Source organism: Macrobrachium rosenbergii, chromosome 54, assembly GCF_040412425.1.
Source record: "Macrobrachium rosenbergii isolate ZJJX-2024 chromosome 54, ASM4041242v1, whole genome shotgun sequence".
NCBI lineage: Eukaryota > Metazoa > Arthropoda > Malacostraca > Decapoda > Palaemonidae > Macrobrachium > Macrobrachium rosenbergii.
The window spans coordinates 1,948,021-1,966,915 of record NC_089794.1 but is presented as its reverse complement, the minus strand read 5'-3'; the positions used below and the strand labels follow the sequence as shown (position 1 = coordinate 1,966,915).

At 41.8% G+C, this 18,895-nt stretch overlaps 1 protein-coding gene across 4 annotated transcripts in view; it reads left to right on the top strand.

The window, feature by feature from the left end:
* Positions 1–18,895, top strand: part of LOC136834728 (uncharacterized) — a 415,458-nt gene that overhangs the window by 382,591 nt on the left and 13,972 nt on the right. Inside the window, exon 5 of one of the 4 annotated variants that reach the window (XM_067097315.1) lies at positions 13,658–13,783. The exons of 2 other annotated variants lie outside the window; for them this stretch is intronic. In XM_067097315.1, the coding sequence (XP_066953416.1) occupies positions 13,658–13,783 (126 nt within the window). Of the gene's footprint in view, positions 1–13,634; positions 13,784–18,895 lie in introns of all 4 variants that reach the window. One more of the 4 variants, XM_067097316.1, reaches the window with a different exon arrangement.

Genomic DNA, 18,895 nt, shown 5'->3' with positions numbered 1-18,895 from the left:
CGGCCTTGAATCTCCGAGCATTATCCCGGAGCATCAAGCAGGTAAGGGGGTAAGTGAGGCAGGTTCTTCACTGTTTAGCTCTCCTTCTTCCTCCGTTTCTTCTTTTAAAGGCTTCTCTAAATCTTCATACCTTACGGGCATGTCTGGATCTATTGTCCCGAAGGTGAAGTCCATCAGGAAGAAAACCTTACCTCCTCCGGCAGGTTGATCTGGGGTCCCTCCGGCGGCGGCACGGGCGGCGAGCCCCGTTCTGTCGACGAGTACAGCCTCCCCCTCCGGGTCACAAGCGGAGTCTCAATCGCGTCAGGTGGTTCCCCCTCCTCCTTCTTTGGATACGATTCCTTTCTTTGAGCAATTCCTTGAGAGAATCAACGCGAGATTTGAGAGGATCGACGCGAGGGTAGACAGCAAGCTGTCTGGTCTTGCTAATTCTTTTCAGTCTCTTTCGGAGAAGGTGGAATCACAACAGGAATTCATCCAAGGATCTCGTTCTAGGTCTCATTCTGTTCCTGACCCTTCCACTCTCCCTCCCTTCGATCTGGGGAATCCTTGGCGTCTGGCCCTTTATGCTCCCGAGTACGAAGGTACTCTTACCATAGAGGGTTTGGGCACGAGGAGAGTGGAAGAGTTGGAGTTCTATCCTCCGGACCTGACATCCCCCTACACAGGTTTCGCCAGACTGAAGGGAGAGGTTTGGAACAGGTCTGATAAAGTCCCTAAGGAGACCGTTATCTATCCTAGGGACCAAGCCCAGTCGTCTTTGATGAGGACTTTCTTACGGAGTGGCAAGCAGAGAACACTAAGCTTACACCAGCCAAGGGAGTGTTCACTATGTTCACTCTCAGTGATGTTCTCCTTCCTCCTTGCACTTCGAAAGTGGCCTCTGACTAGTCAGGCTTGCTTTGAAGGTAAACCCTCCCCTCATCTCCGGGAGACGGACCCGACATCTCTCGTCTTTCCCTTTAACCGAATTCTGGAAGGGAGCCCCTAATACGTTTACAGTGACTCGGCTTGACCCAGACTGCGCTTGATCTGTTCAGTGAGCAGCTCCTAAGATCCCGGAGTTGCTCCTGAAAGCAGAGGCTGATACTAAGGATAGGCTCGCCAGGTCTTTGAACTCTTTGTCTTTGGCAAAAGCAACTTCTTTGGTCTATAGGGAAGATTCTTTGTTCCAGGTCTTGACGAAATCTCTCTTGAGGAGTTTTCAACAAGACCTGTTTGACTTTATGACTGCCCGACTGGCCTGCCGGAAGCATATCTTTTCAGCAGCCACAGTTCGGCATGAACCAAATAAGCTTCTTAAGAGTTCGATCTGGGGAGCTAATCTTTTCCCACAAGAAGAAGTTGACGCAGTCTTATCTGAGGCAGCTAGGGTCAATCAGAGTCTCCATTCTCGTTGGGGTCTGTCCTATAAACGGAAGCAGTCTGATCTTGCCGGACTTCCCAAAGTCCAGCAAGAAATTTAAACATTTCAAACGCCTCCCAGCTCAGTCCTTGGTCCAGGTTCCTTTACAAGGTCAGCCTTCAACCTCTTCCTCCCAACCTCCGCCTCAGTATGTCCTGGTGAACCCGGCGCATCAGTCTTTGGCTACCCCCTCCTATGTCTCCTCTCCAGCTTTCAATCCTGCATATGAAAGTCAGGGAAATTTCGCCCAGGCAGTCAACCAGAGGCAACATGCCCCGTGGCTATGTTAGGGGAAGAGGAGCCCCAAAAGGGCCAGGAACAGAGGAGGTAGAGGCTCCAGAGGGGGGAAGCAAACACAGGACCGATGACATACATCCTGTGGGCGGGAGGCTGTACCATTTTCGGGCTCGGTGGACCTTCTGTCCCTGGGCTCAGAGTATAGTTTCCAAGGGCCTAGGTTGGAGTTGGATCGACAATCCCCCTCCACCAGTCAAGTTTTATCAGGCTACGACCAAGGATCTCGAGGACTTTGTGGAAGATCTTCTACAGAAACAGGCTATAAGGAAAGTGAGGACTCTGAAGTTCCAAGGCAGGCTCTTCAGTGTTCCCAAGAAAGGTTCCAACAAACGGAGAGTAATTCTGGACTTGTCCCGTCTGAATTCCTACATTCGTTGCGACAAGTTTCGGTTGCTTACTGTCTCCCAAGTTCGGACCCTACTGCCCCGTGGAGCCGTAACCACCTCTCTAGATCTTTCCGACGCCTATTATCACGTCCCGGTTGCGAGAAGGTTCTCCCCTTTCTGGGGTTCAGGCTCGGAAGGCAGGCTTATTCCTTCAAGGTGATGCCTTTCGGCCTCAACATAGCCCCAAGGATTTTTACAAGTTGACAGACACGGTCGCACAACAACTCCGGTCTCAAGGGGATTACGCTGGCCGCGTATCTGACAACTGGATCATCTGGGCATCCAGCGTCGAGGAATGCCGGAGAGTTACATCCGTGGTGGTCGACTTTCTAGAATCCTGGGCTTTCGTTAAACAGGAGAAGTCCCCTGGTTCCGAGCAGTTGTTTTCAATAGCTAGGAATCCAGTGGGATCTGAATTCTCACAAGCTCTCTCTTCCTCCTCCCAAGAGGAAAGAGATAGCCAGAGCAACCAGACAGTTTCTCAAGTCCAAACGAGCCCAATCGACGGGCCCAAGAAAGAGTCTTGGGCTCCCTTCAGTTCGCTTCAGTGACAGATCTGTTGCTGAAGGTAAAACTGAAAGATATCAACAGAGTGTGGCGGAGTCGAGCAAATGTCAGTCTCAGAGACAAGGTGTCTCTGATTCCTCCCATCTTGAAAAAGAGACTCCGGCCTTGGTCGACTGTCAAGAGCCTGTCCAAGTCAGTCCCCCTGCAATTTCCTCCTCCGGCGTTGGTTTTCCACACAGACGACGCCTCCCTAAGCGGGTGGGGAGGATATTCTCAACACCAAGAAGTGCAGGGACTTGGTCCCCATGTTCCGCCAGTTCCATATAAACGTTCTGGAGGCCATGGCGGTCTTCCTTACTTTGAAGAAGCTTCTTCCCCCCAAGAAGATTCATATAAGGCTGGTTCTGGACAGCGCCACGGTAGTCCACTGCATAAACAGGGGAGGATCAAAATCGAGCCGGATCAACCAGGTAATGATTGCACTTTTCTCCTTGGCGTGCAAGAACAAGTGGCACCTGTCTGCCACTCATCTTGCAGGGGTCCGGAACGTCGTAGTGGATTTTCTTTCAAGGACAACTCCCCTCGAGTCGGAGTGGTCCCTAGACAGGGCCTCGTTCAATTGGATCTGCAACCAAGTTCTGGGCCTGGAGGTAGATTTGTTCGCAACCAAGCTCAACAACAAGCTTCCTCATTACGTAGCTCCCAACCTGGACCCTCAAGCCCCCTCGAAGTAGGTTCCTTCACGTGGTGAGGGGGTGGGGCCCTGGCTTTTCTTCTTCGTTCTTATGAAGAATAAGAGCCCGGCCCTGACGGATCACCTACAACCTTTCGATTTAAATAGCGTGGATATTTTCACTTTTGCTACAAATTTCTTGGACCTGGTAAATAGGAAAAGGTATCATAGCTGGGATTGGGTTTATATCCGAAGCTAAATAGTGAGAACTGTGGCAGGACCATCAACTGCCCAATAATGTTCGGACCTGAGTTTTCAGGCGAACTATTCTACGGGACTGGACCACGGATTCCAGGGGGTCTAGTTCTGGGAATAGGACTCTTGGCATTCTGTCTGGTTTGCCCATAATGTGATTAGGTGGGGATGATTGTATTCTAGTAATGCTCTCAGTCCTATCAAGCAGGTTGGCTTACACTTGAGCCACTCTAATCATGTTGTGCCATCCCCTTTGGGGTAGGGTAGGGATGCGGACATTTGGGAGTCAGTTCTCACTTGTGCCATTAGTGGAGGAATGAACTCCATGAAAGGCTGATGATATCTTTTTAAGGTTTTCAGGTTGTTTTTTTTTTTTTTTTTTTTTTTTTTTTAATCTTTATGCAAAGTGAAAATAAAGATTGAGTACCCCTGGGCCCTTTGATGGTAGTGACTTAGCACAGATGACGACCGATGGAACCTCTTCCTAACAACCTTTCTTTGGAAAAACAATAAAGAATCCAAATATAATCACACTGGAACCTTATGCTCCAGTACACAACAAATCAAAAAAAGTAAATATCGTTTGACCCAACCTTGACTCACTTCGACTCCTCTTTGGGAGTGGAAGTTGGTCAAGGTTTCTAACCATGGAAACAGAACAGCAAATCTCAGCCCTAAAGTTAGAAAACTTCTTATTAAAAGACACTCAACGACAGAAATGTCGTTTAGACAAATAAAAATGAAGACGTGGCTTATAGAAGCCACAACCAAAAACCTGTCTGAGGACTATCTGTCAATAAAAAGTGTTGACAATGTAAATGTAAAAGTAAGGAAGCATGACACTATGAACAGCATTCAGGGTACTATTGTACTTCCTGAAAATAATGACGAACCAGTTGACAAAAATATACTGTTGGACTCTCTTAAAATGAGATATACCAAAATCCAAGACTGTGAGGTATATATAATACCAAGTAAACAAAATAATAAAGCATTAAGAATTGCAAAAATAAAATTTGAGGGTCAAGAGTTACCTCAAAAAATAAAAAATTTTGGGTCAAAATAGAGAATTGAGACCTTATGTTCCCAAACCGCTACAATGTCAAAATTGTAGTAAGTATGGACACACAAAGAAAAACTGTCGTAATGAACCTGTATGTGCTTATTGTGGATCTAACGAACATGCCACACAATGGAAATGTAGTGAACCCAAATGTGTAAACTGTGGACAGGATCATCATGCTAGGTCCAAGGAGTGTGTGTACTACATATACAATACAGAGTTGAAAATGTTGCAAGAACGAACAGGGATGTCTATCAGAGAGGCTAAATTGGAATTAAAAGTGAGAGGAATGCAAGATCCATCTAAGAAACATTCATATTCCTCAATAACAAGAGCAAATAATGAAGCAAAACGGAAACAGATAGAAATAACAGAACACAGACAAGTAAATCTCAAGAAAAATTAATAATTTAGAAATAAAAATAAAATTGTAAAAAATAAAGAAACAGGTACAAATGAGATGGATAATATTTTGTCCAATTCATTTGAAATATTAATGCAGATAGAAACACAGGAGGATGCTGCTACTAAAGTGACAGAAGAGGGTAGAGATAGACAGGAAATTAAAGATAAAAAAAGGCCTTTGGAGAGAACACCACCCAAAACGAAGAAACCAACTATTATTAGAGAAACATCAGTTAAACCAAAGATAAAGGAGATGAAAAAGGAACAAAAACAAAAACAAGCTAAGAATATACCTTTATCTCCTAAAATAATAATAGAACCTATGAAGGCAAAATGTCGAGAACACTGAAGAAGTGCAAGAGAATCATACCATAGATGATAATGATTATGTCAAGGGAGAAGAGATTACTCCTTCTCCAGTAATTGGAACAAGAGCAAATGTAAAGAGAAATACACATGATAATACTTGTGGGTGTAATGATTGTTTCATTGAATTATGCAATAACAACAAAAGCATAACAAAAGATGGTTTAACAAACATTATAAGAAATTTTATGAAATATAGAAAAAGAAAACACAGATTTGAGTAACCATGAAAAAGGGTGCATGTGCATTGAGCACTTAGTCTATTATAAGGAAAAACAGATGAATGTCGTGAGTAAATTGTTAGAAAAATTCCAAATTGATAATACAAAAAGAGAGTAAAACCCGACCGCTATAAAAAAATATTTTCAATAGTTATATTATACAATGGAACGTAAATGGTCTACAGACCAGATTACACCTAGGAGAAAATACAACGGTTATTAAAAGAATAGGAACCAATGATATGTTTGCAACATATCAACAAAACAATATTAACGATAGGTAAATATACCTTAGCATCTGCATCAAGAGAGGAAGAGGGAAATTTAGGTACTGCTATATATGTACATAACAAAGTATGTTATGACAAAGTACCTGTAAAATTTACTGATCTGCAAACGTCGAGTATTAGAATACGAATAAAAACGATAATTATGTAATTCATAATTTGTACAATCAACCTAATAAAAATTATGACGTTGACAAAATCAAAGAATTACTTGATAATACTAAGGAATCAACGTTAATAGTAGGTGATTTTAATGCCCACAACCCAATGTGGGACTGTAATTGTACAGAATCAAATAGAGCAGGAATTAAAATAGAGGAATTCATAGATTCATATGACATGTGCTGTATAAATGATGACGAAATCAGCACATATTTTTCTAAAACACATGGAACATATTCCTCAATTGACCTAACTCTATGTACAGCAGACATAGTAGACAGATTGGACTGGAATACAGTAGATGACTTGCATACAAGTGATCATTTCCCATATTAATTTCTTTTTATTACAAAATAACCCCACCAAACATGCCCTCGATATAACATTTATAAAGCAGATTGGGAACAATATGAATTCCACACCAGGAATATCCCACCATTTGAATATTTGAAAGACCATAATGAAACTAATGAATTTCTTGTTGATTTCATTACAAATGCTGCTGATAAAGCAATACCAAAATCCAAATCTCATCCGACAAAAACACAAAGTCCCATGGTGGTCTGAAAACTAACAGAATTAATAAAAATAAAACACCAAATTGGAAGACGACTAAATAATTTGAATAGAAAATTCAGTAAATTAAACAAAACGTTACCAATATTAGAAGGAACCTTACAAAAACTGACTATATTATTATTAGAAATTGATACATTAAAACCTCTGTATAATAAAATATCTGCAAAGTTTAAAAGAGAAGTAATACAAGGAAGAATCATTTCATGGAAAAATATGTATCAGATCTCTCTAAAAATACTCCCATACAAAAATATGGGAAAAATTCAGGAAAATAAATGGTACCCATGTTAAACCACCTAGACATGCCATAATAAAAGATGGGAAAAGAATACTTGATCCTAAAGAAATTAGTAATGTAATAGGTGAAAATTTAGCAAAAGTAAGTAGCAACAAAAATTTAGATGAGCATTTCCACAAAGAAAAATAATATAGAATTAATAACGATAAATTTTGAAACAGTAGAAGATATATATTATAATAGAAAATTTAGTATGGAAGAGCTAGAATTTGCTCTGTTGAACAGCAATAAATCTGCCCCTGGAGGTGACAATATTTGTTTTGAAATGATATGCCATTTAGCACCTTTGGCAAAGACATACTTGTTAGAGTTTTATAACCACTTATGGCTTAGAAATTTATTTCTGATGAATGGCGTAAAGCTATAATTATTCCAATCCCCAAACCTGGAAAAGATCCCAGTAATGTAAGCAATTACAGACCAATTTCTTTAACAAGTTGTATGTGCAAATTACTAGAGAAAATGGTAAATGCTCGACTAACATGGCACATACGAGAAAATAAAATTTTAACTCCCACTCAGTTTGGGTCACAGTGTAACAGATCTACATTAGATTCTCTCTGTAACTTAGAAGACCATATACGCCGAGGTTTTGAACGAAAACAAATTACTGTAGCTGTCTTTTTTGACATTGAAAAAGCATATGACACTACATGGAGGTATGCTATATTAAAAACTTTACAAAACAACATCATCTGTGGACATTTACCTAGGTTTATACAAAACTTTTTGACAAATCGCAGTTTTCAGGTGAGAATTGATGATGTTATGTCTAGAACATTTCCTCTAGAAAATGGTGTTCCACAGGGAAGCGTCCTTAGTGGCACACTGTTTACGTTAGCAATTAATGATGTCAGTAAAAATCTACCTACTGGTATTAAAAGTAACTTGTATATGGATGATTTTGCCATATATTATTCAGCATCTCGAATAAAACATGCAGAACGAATCATTAATAAAAGCATAGTAAAAATAGATGAATGGGCTTTATCTGTAGGCTTTAAATTTTCCATAGATAAAACCAAGCAATCATGTTTTATAAAAACAAAAAATGGAAAAAGGAGAAGAAATAGACTTAGAAATCAGAAACCATAGTATACCAATTGGCCAAACAGCTAAATTTTTAGGATTAGTATTTGATACTCACATGAACTGGAAAGCCCACATAACATACATGAAATCAAAATGTAAAAGAGCATTAAACCTAATTAAAAACTGTCGAACACTACTTGGGGAGCCGATAGGCATACCCTTACTTTATTGTATAAAGCAACAGTGCTGTCTATCGTTGATTATGGAAGTGAAATATATGGCTCGGCATCAGACGCAACGCTGAAAACGGTAGACCCAATTCATAATGAGGGTCTTAGAATATGTTCAGGAGAGTTTTCGATCATCACCAACATCTTCTTTACAAGTTGAATGTGGTGAACTACCTCTGTCTCTCCATAGAGAGCTAGTAACGATGAAGAGTGCTCTGAGAATTCAGACAAATGATTCTCCAACCAAAAAATTATTTGGATTAAGAGATGTGTTTATAAACAATCATCCACCTTCTTTCCCAATTAGGGCTAGAAGATTGTTAGAGTCACTAAATATGTATATACAATTGCCTGTAATGTTAAAATTGCCTCCTCCTTGGACAATGAATAAAATGAAAATTTGTACACACTTGAAATATTTATCAAAAAATCATTCATATACTCCAGAATACCAAAGACAACATGCAGTAGAGCATATAATCCGAAAAGGTCCACATTACGCAATATACACTGACGGATCTAAATCACAATACGGAGTGGGATATGCTGCGGTATCCCAAAACAAAACGTATCAGTTCTCCTTCCCAGACAAAGCCTCTGTATTTACAGCTGAGTTATGTGCAATAGTATCGGCCATAAAAATAATTAGAGAAGTCTCATATAATAATTTTGTAATTTATAGCGACTCCAGAAGTGCTATAGAAGCTATTCAAAGCTATAATCCCAAAAAATAATATTGTACAACATATAAAGTTCTCAATCCATAAATTGTATAATAAGGAAAAAATATTGAAATATGTTGGATCCCTGCCCATGTAGGGATTAAGGGAAATGAAGAGGCTGATAAAGCAGCTAAAGAAGCGGTCTACATGACAAGAACAAATGTAGACATCCCTATCAGTGACTATACAAAATATATAAAAACAGTCATTGTAAAAAATGGCAAAATATATGGAACGAAGAACCTGAAAATAATAAATTAAAACAGATAAAATCCAGTGTTGGAAAATGGAATTCATCATATCAAAGGGAGAGACAAGCACAAGTAATTCTGACACGTCTTCGAATAGGCCATACTCGTTTGACACATGGACACTTAATGAACAGTCCATGTGGCCCTCTTCCCAAATGCCCAGATTGCAATGTGCTGATAACAGTTAAGCATATACTGCGTGAATGTCCAAAATATAACGTGCAGCGATTATCAAATTTTGGAAATAGACCGATAGAAGAAATTTTGTCAGAATCTTCAACGTTCTCAATAGCACCCATTTTAATGTTCATGAGAAGCTGCAAATTAATTGGAAAATATAAGAAAAACAATCAATCAGTATAATGAATTTTAAAACAAGTAAATTTTATGATTTTACTTAATTTATTTTAAATTTTAATATACCTTTTTAGTGAGTATGTATGGAAGCATGAGTTTAAATGTATTTATTGTGTGAGTGTGTTCCAGTATGAAAGCGTATGCCTTTTTACAGCTTTTAATTTCATTTTCATTTTCGTTTATCATCATTGACAAGTGACCTATTAGGTCCCAGTGCTAGGCTTCTAGCCTAGACTTGTCATTCCATCCTAATCCTTCTCAAGCCCTATGAGAGCTGGTGGTCAGCTCAGTGGTCTGGTTAAACTATTTTAATAATAATAATAATGGACCCTCAAGCTCTTTTCACGGACGCAATGTCATTGGATTGGAACAGGTGGAAGAAGATTTATCTGTTCCCTCCAGTAAACTTGTTGTTAAAGGTCCTTCACAAACTCAGGACATTCAAGGGTCAAGTAGCTCTAGTGGCTCCCTACTGGCCAAAGAGCAGCTGGTTTCCACTTCTGCTGAAACTGAAACTTCGCCACATTCAACTCCCCAGTCCAAAACTCACACAAGTAGTACAAACTCAGACTGTGTCAGCTTCCTCAAAAATTCAAAATGCCCTGGCTTTGTGGACTTTATGAAATTTGCGGCTCAAAGGGATGCTAACGTTGATCCTGTCAATACCATGTTGTTGGAATCAGATAAGCGGGTCTCCACTCTTCGGCAGTACGACTCAGCAATTAAGAAGCTAGCACTCTTTTTGAAAGAATCTGAGGCTACAGTAATGACCATAAATTTGGCAATCTCCTTTTTTAGGTCACTTTTTGAGAAGGGTTTAGCCTCTAGTACTGTTACTACAGTCAAGTCGGCTTTACGAAAAGTATTTTTGTATGGTTTCAAAATTGACCTCACAGATCCTTACTTTTCTTCCATCCCTAAGGCCTGTGCATGACTGAGACCAGTAATCCGTCCACATACGGTTTCCTGGTTTTTGAATCACGTGTTGAAGTTAGCCTCAGATATTGATAATCAGTCTTGCCCCTACCTTTCCTTATTGAGGAAAACGTTATTCTTAGTTAGCCTAGCTTCGGGTCCTAGAATTTCAGAGCTGTCTGCACTCTCTAGGAGCCCAACCATGTCGACTTCCTTCCATCAGGGAGGTTTTGCTGATTCCTCACCCTAAATTTTTGGCCAAAATGAAGATCCGCAGAATAGGTGGTCGCCTTGGAAAATTCTCCCCCCTTCCTCAAGACCTGTCCCTGTGTCCAGTTCATACTTTGAGGGCCTATTTAGACAGGTCCTCTCACATCTCATCTCGGCCTCTCTTTATCAGGGAAGGGGGTAATATCTCTATGTCTGCTATTAGACAACAAATCCTTTACTTTATCAAGCAGGCTAATCCTGACTCAGTCCCAAGAGTTCATGATATTAGAGCTGTGGCCACCTCCATTAACTACTTCCATTACATGAAGTTCACGGATCTTACCAAATACACTGGTTGGAAGTCACCCTGGTTTTCAAACGTCACTATTTGAAATCCTTAGAAGCTCTTAAATTCTCAGCAGTCGCGGCAGGGAATGTTGTCCCTCCCTCTGGTTCCCTTTCTGATTCCTAGTCAATTCTTTCTCCACTGCCTCAGTTATCCCCTTACAGTCATTTCAGTCAGGCGTGCCTTGTCTTTCTAACCTGACCGTGTTATCTGTATTTTTGTCTAATTGACACATTTATGTTATAATGTTTTCAATTTTGTATAGTTATTTTGTTTAAGTATATTTTTTATGTTGTCATGTTAATTTTAAGCTCCCATCAGTTTCATTTGTACATTATTGTTATTATTGCTAGCAATTAAAAATTTTTTTCTGGCGGACCTTTGGTCTTCTGTTCCCCTTACATTTCGTTATCTCTTACAGTTTAAGAATGATATTTATTTCTCTGTTAATTTTTCACCGGCTGACACGGGACCCGATCCAGAAAAGGGATTTTGACAAAGGAAAAATCTATTTCTGGAGAGGGGACCGTGTCACCCGGTGACCCACCTCTGTCATGTGTCGTGTCCCCCCCATAGTAAACATCATTCTGGTGGGGTGATGCTTTCATGGAATGAGGCTAGCGGTGGTTTGTGTACTGTCCGCGAGTGGTGCATGGGTTTGTAACGGCACCTCTCTGTGGGACTTTTGACTTTGGGATCTCTATAGGATAAGGTTCCGTGTTTTTATAGTTCACCCTTTTCCATACACGACTCCATCTAATGGAGCTCGCTCTGGGGGTAGTAACTCCAGCATTTCATTTAGCTTTCTCTGGTATCTAGCAACGGAATTACCTAGAAATAAGTGCTGAATGGACTTTTTCACCGGCTGACACGGTCCCCTCTCCAGAAATAGATTTTTCCTTTGTCAAAATCCCTTAATGCAGTATGTTTATCAAAATTAGACTATGGCTGCCAAGTATACTCATCTGCTTCAAAGACTAAACTTAAGGAATTGGATGCTGTGTATAACATGGGGCTAAGGATCCGCACTGGAGCTTTTAGAACTTCACCCATTGAAAGCATTTATGTAGACTCCCATCAGCTACCACTGGACTTAAGGAGGCATGAGCTAGGTCTGAGATACACCATGCGGCTGAAAAGATCAAAGGAGAATCCTTCTTTTGAGACCTTAAAACAGTGTGACTCAATGCTTTTTAGATCTAGATCTTCAGTACCATCTCAAATCAGACAGCTGGGTGAACTGGAGGATGAAAGCATAAAAACGCAGAGGATTCTACAAGTTAAACATCCTGCTATCCCTCCATGGTTTATTTCAGCAATGGATGTCTGCATTAAAGAGACAAAGAAGAAAGATCGTTTGGAAGAAGTCAGAAACATGTTTTTGCAGCATGGTGAGAGGCATATAAATGTAGGAAAATCTGTACTGATGGATCAAAATCGGAAGATGGAGTAGGATGTGCAGTGGTGTGTGAGCGATAAAAAAGTTATCAGACTCCTCATCCATTTTCACTGATGCTTTAAATCTTCCATCCAATAAGAAATTCAAATCGACAGTAATATATAGTGACTCGAGTGTTTTAGAATCCCTAAAGACGTTTAACTCTACCCATCCCTTAATTCAAAATGCTCAGGAATGGCTTTTTTATCATTCTGTTCGCCACAAATGAGTAAAGTTTTGTTGGATTCCTGGGCACACTGGTCTAGAAGGGAACAAACTGGCTGATAGTAAAGCAAAGGATGCTGCAAGATATGATTTCTTAACTAATAAGGTGCCACATTTGGATATGCGTCCAGTTATCAGACAATACGTTAGTACAAAATGGCAGCAGAGATGGACTTCCCTCATTTTATCCACAAGTAGGAAGTACAGAAACATTAGAAGAAGTATCGATTTTCGGAGTTCTGGTTTTAATCGTAACAGAAGATTTGAGATCATCCTAACACGGCTTAGGATTGGCCATACCCACTTCACTCATAGCTATATTTTAGAGGGAGCCAGTGCCCCAGTTTGTGCACACTGTGGTGGTCAGCTATCTGTTGAGCACCTGCTGGTGCACTGTCTTAAATTTAATCGCCTTGGTGCAAAGTACTTACTAACTTGGAAGACTATTTCAGAAATTTTAAATGATCACGTTGAGGTAGATAACCTTATGGGTTATCTGAAAGAATCTGTTTATTTTAATGAGATATGATCTTGGTATATTCAATAAAGATTTTTGTCAAATTTATTTTATATACTATGTATATATTTTGAATATAAAAGTTTAATATATATTCTATTGCAATACATTCCCTGAACACCTGAATTAGCCCTGGTCACTGACCAGCCTGAACTATATCCCCATAATTTTACCCACAAAATAGGTAATTAACTGTCAGTGTTACCAACGCTACGGGAAAAATCTTGTCAAGTGAGTTACCCGAGGTACTGTTGACAACGCTGCTGCAAATACCAGCTGACATAGGCCGACATCCCCTATTGTTATTTGTTTGCTGTGCTGTGTGGGCGTGCCCCACATCAGGCGAACTTTTGGTCATTTAGCCCGACCCCCATTTAAAGAATTTGGACATCAGATTATGATTTTGGACTGTTTAACACCTTTTCTCCTGGATTTATACTTTATTGACTGGATTTGGAACTTCTCTCCCGGTTTAACTTTGGATCAGTACTTTGGACTCGATTGGATAAGTCAAACAAGAAGACGTCGCTGTCTGCTAGCGCTGCTGCTTCCACTTCGCCTACATCTTCAACGACCAAGCCTTCTACTGCTGGAGATGCTGCCGCCCATCGGTCATGCACGTCTTGTAAGCGTAGGGTGAGTACCCTCAAACACGATCGACATTTTGTTTGTATTTTATGTAGGAAGGTTCAGTGTAGTATCAGTCTGAGATGTGACGAGTATAGATCTTGGTCAGTAAATCAAAAGGAGGATTATTTGAAACACAAAATCCTTTGCCTCGAAGAGTAAGTGTAGGTCAGAATCAGCTGTTGGGTTACAATCAGTAGATAAGGAAGCATTAAATTCAGAGTTATTCAAGAAGTTAGAGGACAGTTTATCATCCAGTATGTCTAGCCTATTTCTAGCCTGATGAGTAAGTTAACAGAGAATAGAGATAGTGATAGTAGTAGCATAGTTGATTCTAATCGTTCTTTTTCAGCCACCCTGCATGTTCCAGAACCAGCCCTAATGGGTGCCGGGGGTCATGGAGAACCGCAAGCCTCGAAGTTAGGTTCTGCCCCTTGGCGAGGAGCAGGCAGTGTTGGCAGCAGTTTTCCCCCCCTTCCCACTCAAGGTGTAAGTTCTGAGGTCGATGTAGAGTTAGGTAAAGACACAGAAGAATAGGAAAAATAGGTTAGGAAGAGTTCAGGAAAAGAAGTGGGAGGTGCAGTCTTTTTTGGGTTCAGGTTCGGTTGGGGTTTCTAGTGTGATGACTTCGTCTTGGATCCATCTTCGGTTCTATTTCCTGCTTCGATTTCTTTACAACAGAAGGTTTCTAAGTCCGTGGTTCGTCATTCGGATGTGGTTTCGGGTTTGTCGGGTTATGTAGTGTTGGAGGATGCTCCTTTGTCCTTGAGGGTTCCTTTTCCTTCGGTGGATGAGTTTGGTTCGTCTTGCGGTGGTGGTAATTCTGGTGATAGGGTTTTCAGTTTGTCTCAATATAATGCAGAATCGTTGGGTTTGTCACAGGGGTATAGATTACTGGTTAGGCAGTGTTTTCAATTTTGGGTTTTCCAATATACACGATCATGTCTTGAAGAATTTTCCTGAGTTTGCTAGTGATGTCTGTCAAGATTATCAAGGGGGAAGAGAGTCGGTCTAGTTTTCTTTTGCAAAAAAAAAAAAAACTATAGCCTCTTCTGCTGCTGCTGAGTTTTCCTTTTTTCCCCGATTTCTTCTAAGCCTTCTTCCAATGTCTTTACACAACCTTCTTTATCGAGTCTGTCTTTGGAGTCTTCTCTCGCTCATCCTGTTTTCTTTGCCATTAAGTCAGCAGAGCAAAGAATTTTCTTTGGTGCAATCCTGTAATGTACGAGTTTTCAGCAGCTCCCTCTGTCTCTTCGGGGTTGGGGTAAGGTATACAGCCAGCTGATTTACATTAAATGTAAATCTGATCTGGATATGATGGTCTTTGAATCATGGGAGTGAGACAATGGCAGGTGCATGCGCCGAGCTGCTAGATGTTGTCACACATGTTTTAACAAACAAGTTTTCGAACTGCACTTCACTAACACAGGAATTGTACACTTCCTCTGCCATAACTGTTTTCGAACAACCCGCTTAGCTAACTGTTCACGACTAACACATGCAATAAATTCCTGGCAAAGCACTTCCTAATTCCTAAATATCAGTCTTCTGGCATCACAACACAGCTGCTATTCTTGTTACAATGCAAAATTTCATGGGCAGTTATTCTGCATTGCTAAATTAAGAATTTTTTTTTGTGCCCTCACCTTCTTTGGCGGGCTGTCTTCTTTAGCACCATACACCGGTGCTGTAGTTTTCTCAGGCTTCTGGTCTAGATGCTTCACAGGCGGTTGCAGAGTCTTCCGCAACTCCGTATTTTCTTCCTTTACTGGGTTTAAAACGTAATGTGTCCACTGCAGTTCTTGCGGATGCTACAGCATTTGGCGTTTCGTCTGCATCATTGTTGAGTGTATCAGTACCGATGGTGTCCTCAGCCTCTCCTTTTCACTAGAGTAGCTGGTAATTTTCCTTCTTCGGTCCCCATTGGTTCCGCAACTCGTAGCTTGTCCTGAGAGACACCTTTGAGTACTAGACCAGTTGGTATGTTCTCCACCTGTCCAACGTTGGCGGTAGGTGCTCCGGTGGTTATTCCGAGTGTGGCTGCTTTCTTTTCTCTCCTTCTTCTACTTCTTTCTCAACTTTTCCTGTGGCTATTTCTGTTCCTCCTTCTAAGGTGTTCAGTGTGGGTTCGGCTTTGGTTCCAGGTCATCAGAGAGTTCTTCCTCCCTCTGCCTGAATCAGTGTGACTTCAGCTGCGGATACCCGTCCTGGTGCGGGCATTGGTTCACCTGGCGTTGGGTGGATCAGGTGTTGCTGCCTCTCCGCTCGCAGGAGTGGCCGTTTGTCGCCCAGGTGTGGTCCTCCCAGGTGTTACGTCATTGTTGCTGGGTGGTGCGGGGTTTGCACAGTCGAGTGCGTCTGACTCATGAGTTTTGTCATCGGCTTTAGTTGGTACAGGGTTTGCACAACCAGGTTACGGTTGGCTCAGGTATGATTGGGTTAAGTATGTCAGGTGTTGGTCCCACACATCCTGTTGTAGCAAGTTCCGGGTTATCGGGTGCAGCTCTCTCTTTTCCTGTCCCGGTTCGGTCGGACCAGTCTGACAGAGAATGCTCTTTTGAAGAAGAGGAGCCGGTACGAGATACAGGTTTTTTCTCCAGCGAATGAAAGCGAGTATAAGCTGATGGTGTACTTTATCCATTCTCTCTATTCGTGGCCCAGGCTCCTGAGGAACTTACACAACCAAACCAAGGAATGTTTGAATCGTTGTAAGCAGCTAAACCAGTAGTCTCCCAAACATCAAGTAAACTGGTCTGGTTTGGCCGAGTCGGGCATGTGTTGAGGGAGGCGGACCCTAGGTTATCTTCTCTTATCAGGCTGGGTAGACAGGATTCAACCTTGCTTCCTGATTGGAAGGGGTTCTATAGGGTAGCTGGTAACCCTTCTGCCAGTGTCAGAGTTCCTCTCAGCGAATCTGTTGAGGCTCTTCTCTCTTGGGTTCCTTCGTCGAATTATTTGGTAGCAGTTATATCTCGTGAGGCTTGTATTTTGGAGGACACTTTTCACAGCCGGTCTGAGGCCTTGTCCCACTCTTTGTGGATGTCCGGGTTGATGGGGTTTTCTCAAACAAGTTGGATATACTCCCTCCAATCCTGTACTGTTGGACAACCTCATCACTTTGGTTTCGATGGGGTTGGCATACCAGGCTAACATTTCGGCTGGCTGTACAATGTTCTTTGGCGAGAAGAGGAGAGACTTCTTTTTAAATCATCTTCCGCCTCACTATCTGGACATACATAAGAGGGTTCTGTTGAGGGCGCCTTTTTGCATTCTGCAACAGTCTTTTTAGAGATGAGGATGTCCCCTTGGTCAATTTCGTGTTGTCATCGTCAGCAATAGCATCACAGGAGGCTATGATTCGTGTGGCTGCTCAGGGTTCAGGTGATGTGACCTATGACAGACTTTGTTGCTTCTAACTCATGCCTCGGGTGTCAGCAATTATGCATCGTTGAGGGTCAGAATGGTGAAGTATCTAGCCCTTGGCTGACCCTTTCCTCCTCTTTAGAGGAGCTAGTAAGGGCGAGGGACTTCTTACTGAATCTGTGCGAGATAATAGGATTTCATCTAATCTTTGCCAAGAGTTGCCTGGTCCCAAGACAGTCTGTAAGCTTTCAGGGATGAGGATTCTCTTTCTTCCTTTGAGTTTTTTTTCCCAACCCTAGAGAGGATCCAGTTGGTCCTTCAGGAAGTAGAGGTGTTCCTGTCCAAAATGGAACAGCCGGTACCAGTTTGGAGAAGCCTCATAAGGAGAATGTCTTCTCACTCTCTTTAAATTCCAGGGTCTCGTCTCCAGATGTGTTTCTCTTCAGGTATGTCTCAGGAATCGGTGGGACTTCTGCAACGAGAACGCAGTTATAGTCTGTAGTGATTCTTGCCTGTCGGATCTTCTTTGGTGTTCAAAAGAAGTGCATCTGACACCTGGAAGGTCTATCGACTCCTCTCTTCCCAACGTTCATCTGTACTCAGATGCCTCAGATCAAGGTTGGGGAGCAACCTTGGAGGAAACCCAGGCTTCGGGCCTCTGGAGGGATTGGGAATGAGAGGAGTCAATGAATCATCGGGAACTCAGAGCTGTAAAGGAAGCCCCCAGGTGTTTTTCAGTCCTAGTGCACAACAGAGTAGTGGCTCTGTTTTGCGACAACATAACTCCGTGTCATATCTGAAGAACTCGGGGGGGATCAAGATCGACAGAACTCAATACTATAACACATGAGTACTGAGAAGGTGTGAAGAACAGAAAATGTCTCTTCTTCCCCAACTTGTATCGGGGAGTCTCAACGTACTTGCCAATTCGTTAAGTCGCTCTTGTCAGGTATTTTGGGGAGAGTGGACTTTGGCTCAGGAAGTAGTATGTCAGGTTCTCTGGAAGTGGCCAGCATCTGTGGGCTTTTTCGCGACGAGATTAAACCATCGTCTTCCGGTTTATTTCTCACCAGTGGTGGACCCCATGTCGATAGGCACCATTGCGACATTACAAAATTGGAATCACTTGCAGTTTTATGCTTTCCGCCATTTGGTCTCATTCATCAGGTAATCAGGAAATTGCGGGAGAGTGTCAAGACGTTTATGACTCTAATAACTCCTTGCTGGCCCTACGCCCTTGGTTTCCGGAACTCCTAAGCTCCTTATGGAAGTTCCGATCTTCCTTCCCATGCGGAAGATCTTCTCAGACAACCGCTTTTTCACCATTATCATCCAAACCCTCACGTGCTGAACCTAGTTGCAAGGCGACTGCCGAGCAAGCAGCTAGACAGACCGGACTCTCTAAAGCTATGTCTAGACAGCTTCCTTTCAGCTTGAGAAAGTCAACCTGTAAGCTTTACCAGGTCAGCTGGACAATGTATAGAAATTGGTGTCTTAAGGAAGGTCATTCCATCTTTAGACCTTCCATAACCAAAATAGCTGATTTTCTTTTATTCCTTCGGAAAGTCAAGGTTCTTTCGTATTCGGTGATTGCTGGCTACCACTCAACGCTTAGCAGTACATGTAGTTTCCATCTTCCCAAAAATTTCTAGTAGTAAGATCATCCATGATTTATTACGTCCCTGTAAGATTAAACGTCCTGTCTTGCCGACTCGGGCTCCTCCATGGGATTTGTCGGAAGTTCTAACGTTAAGACAG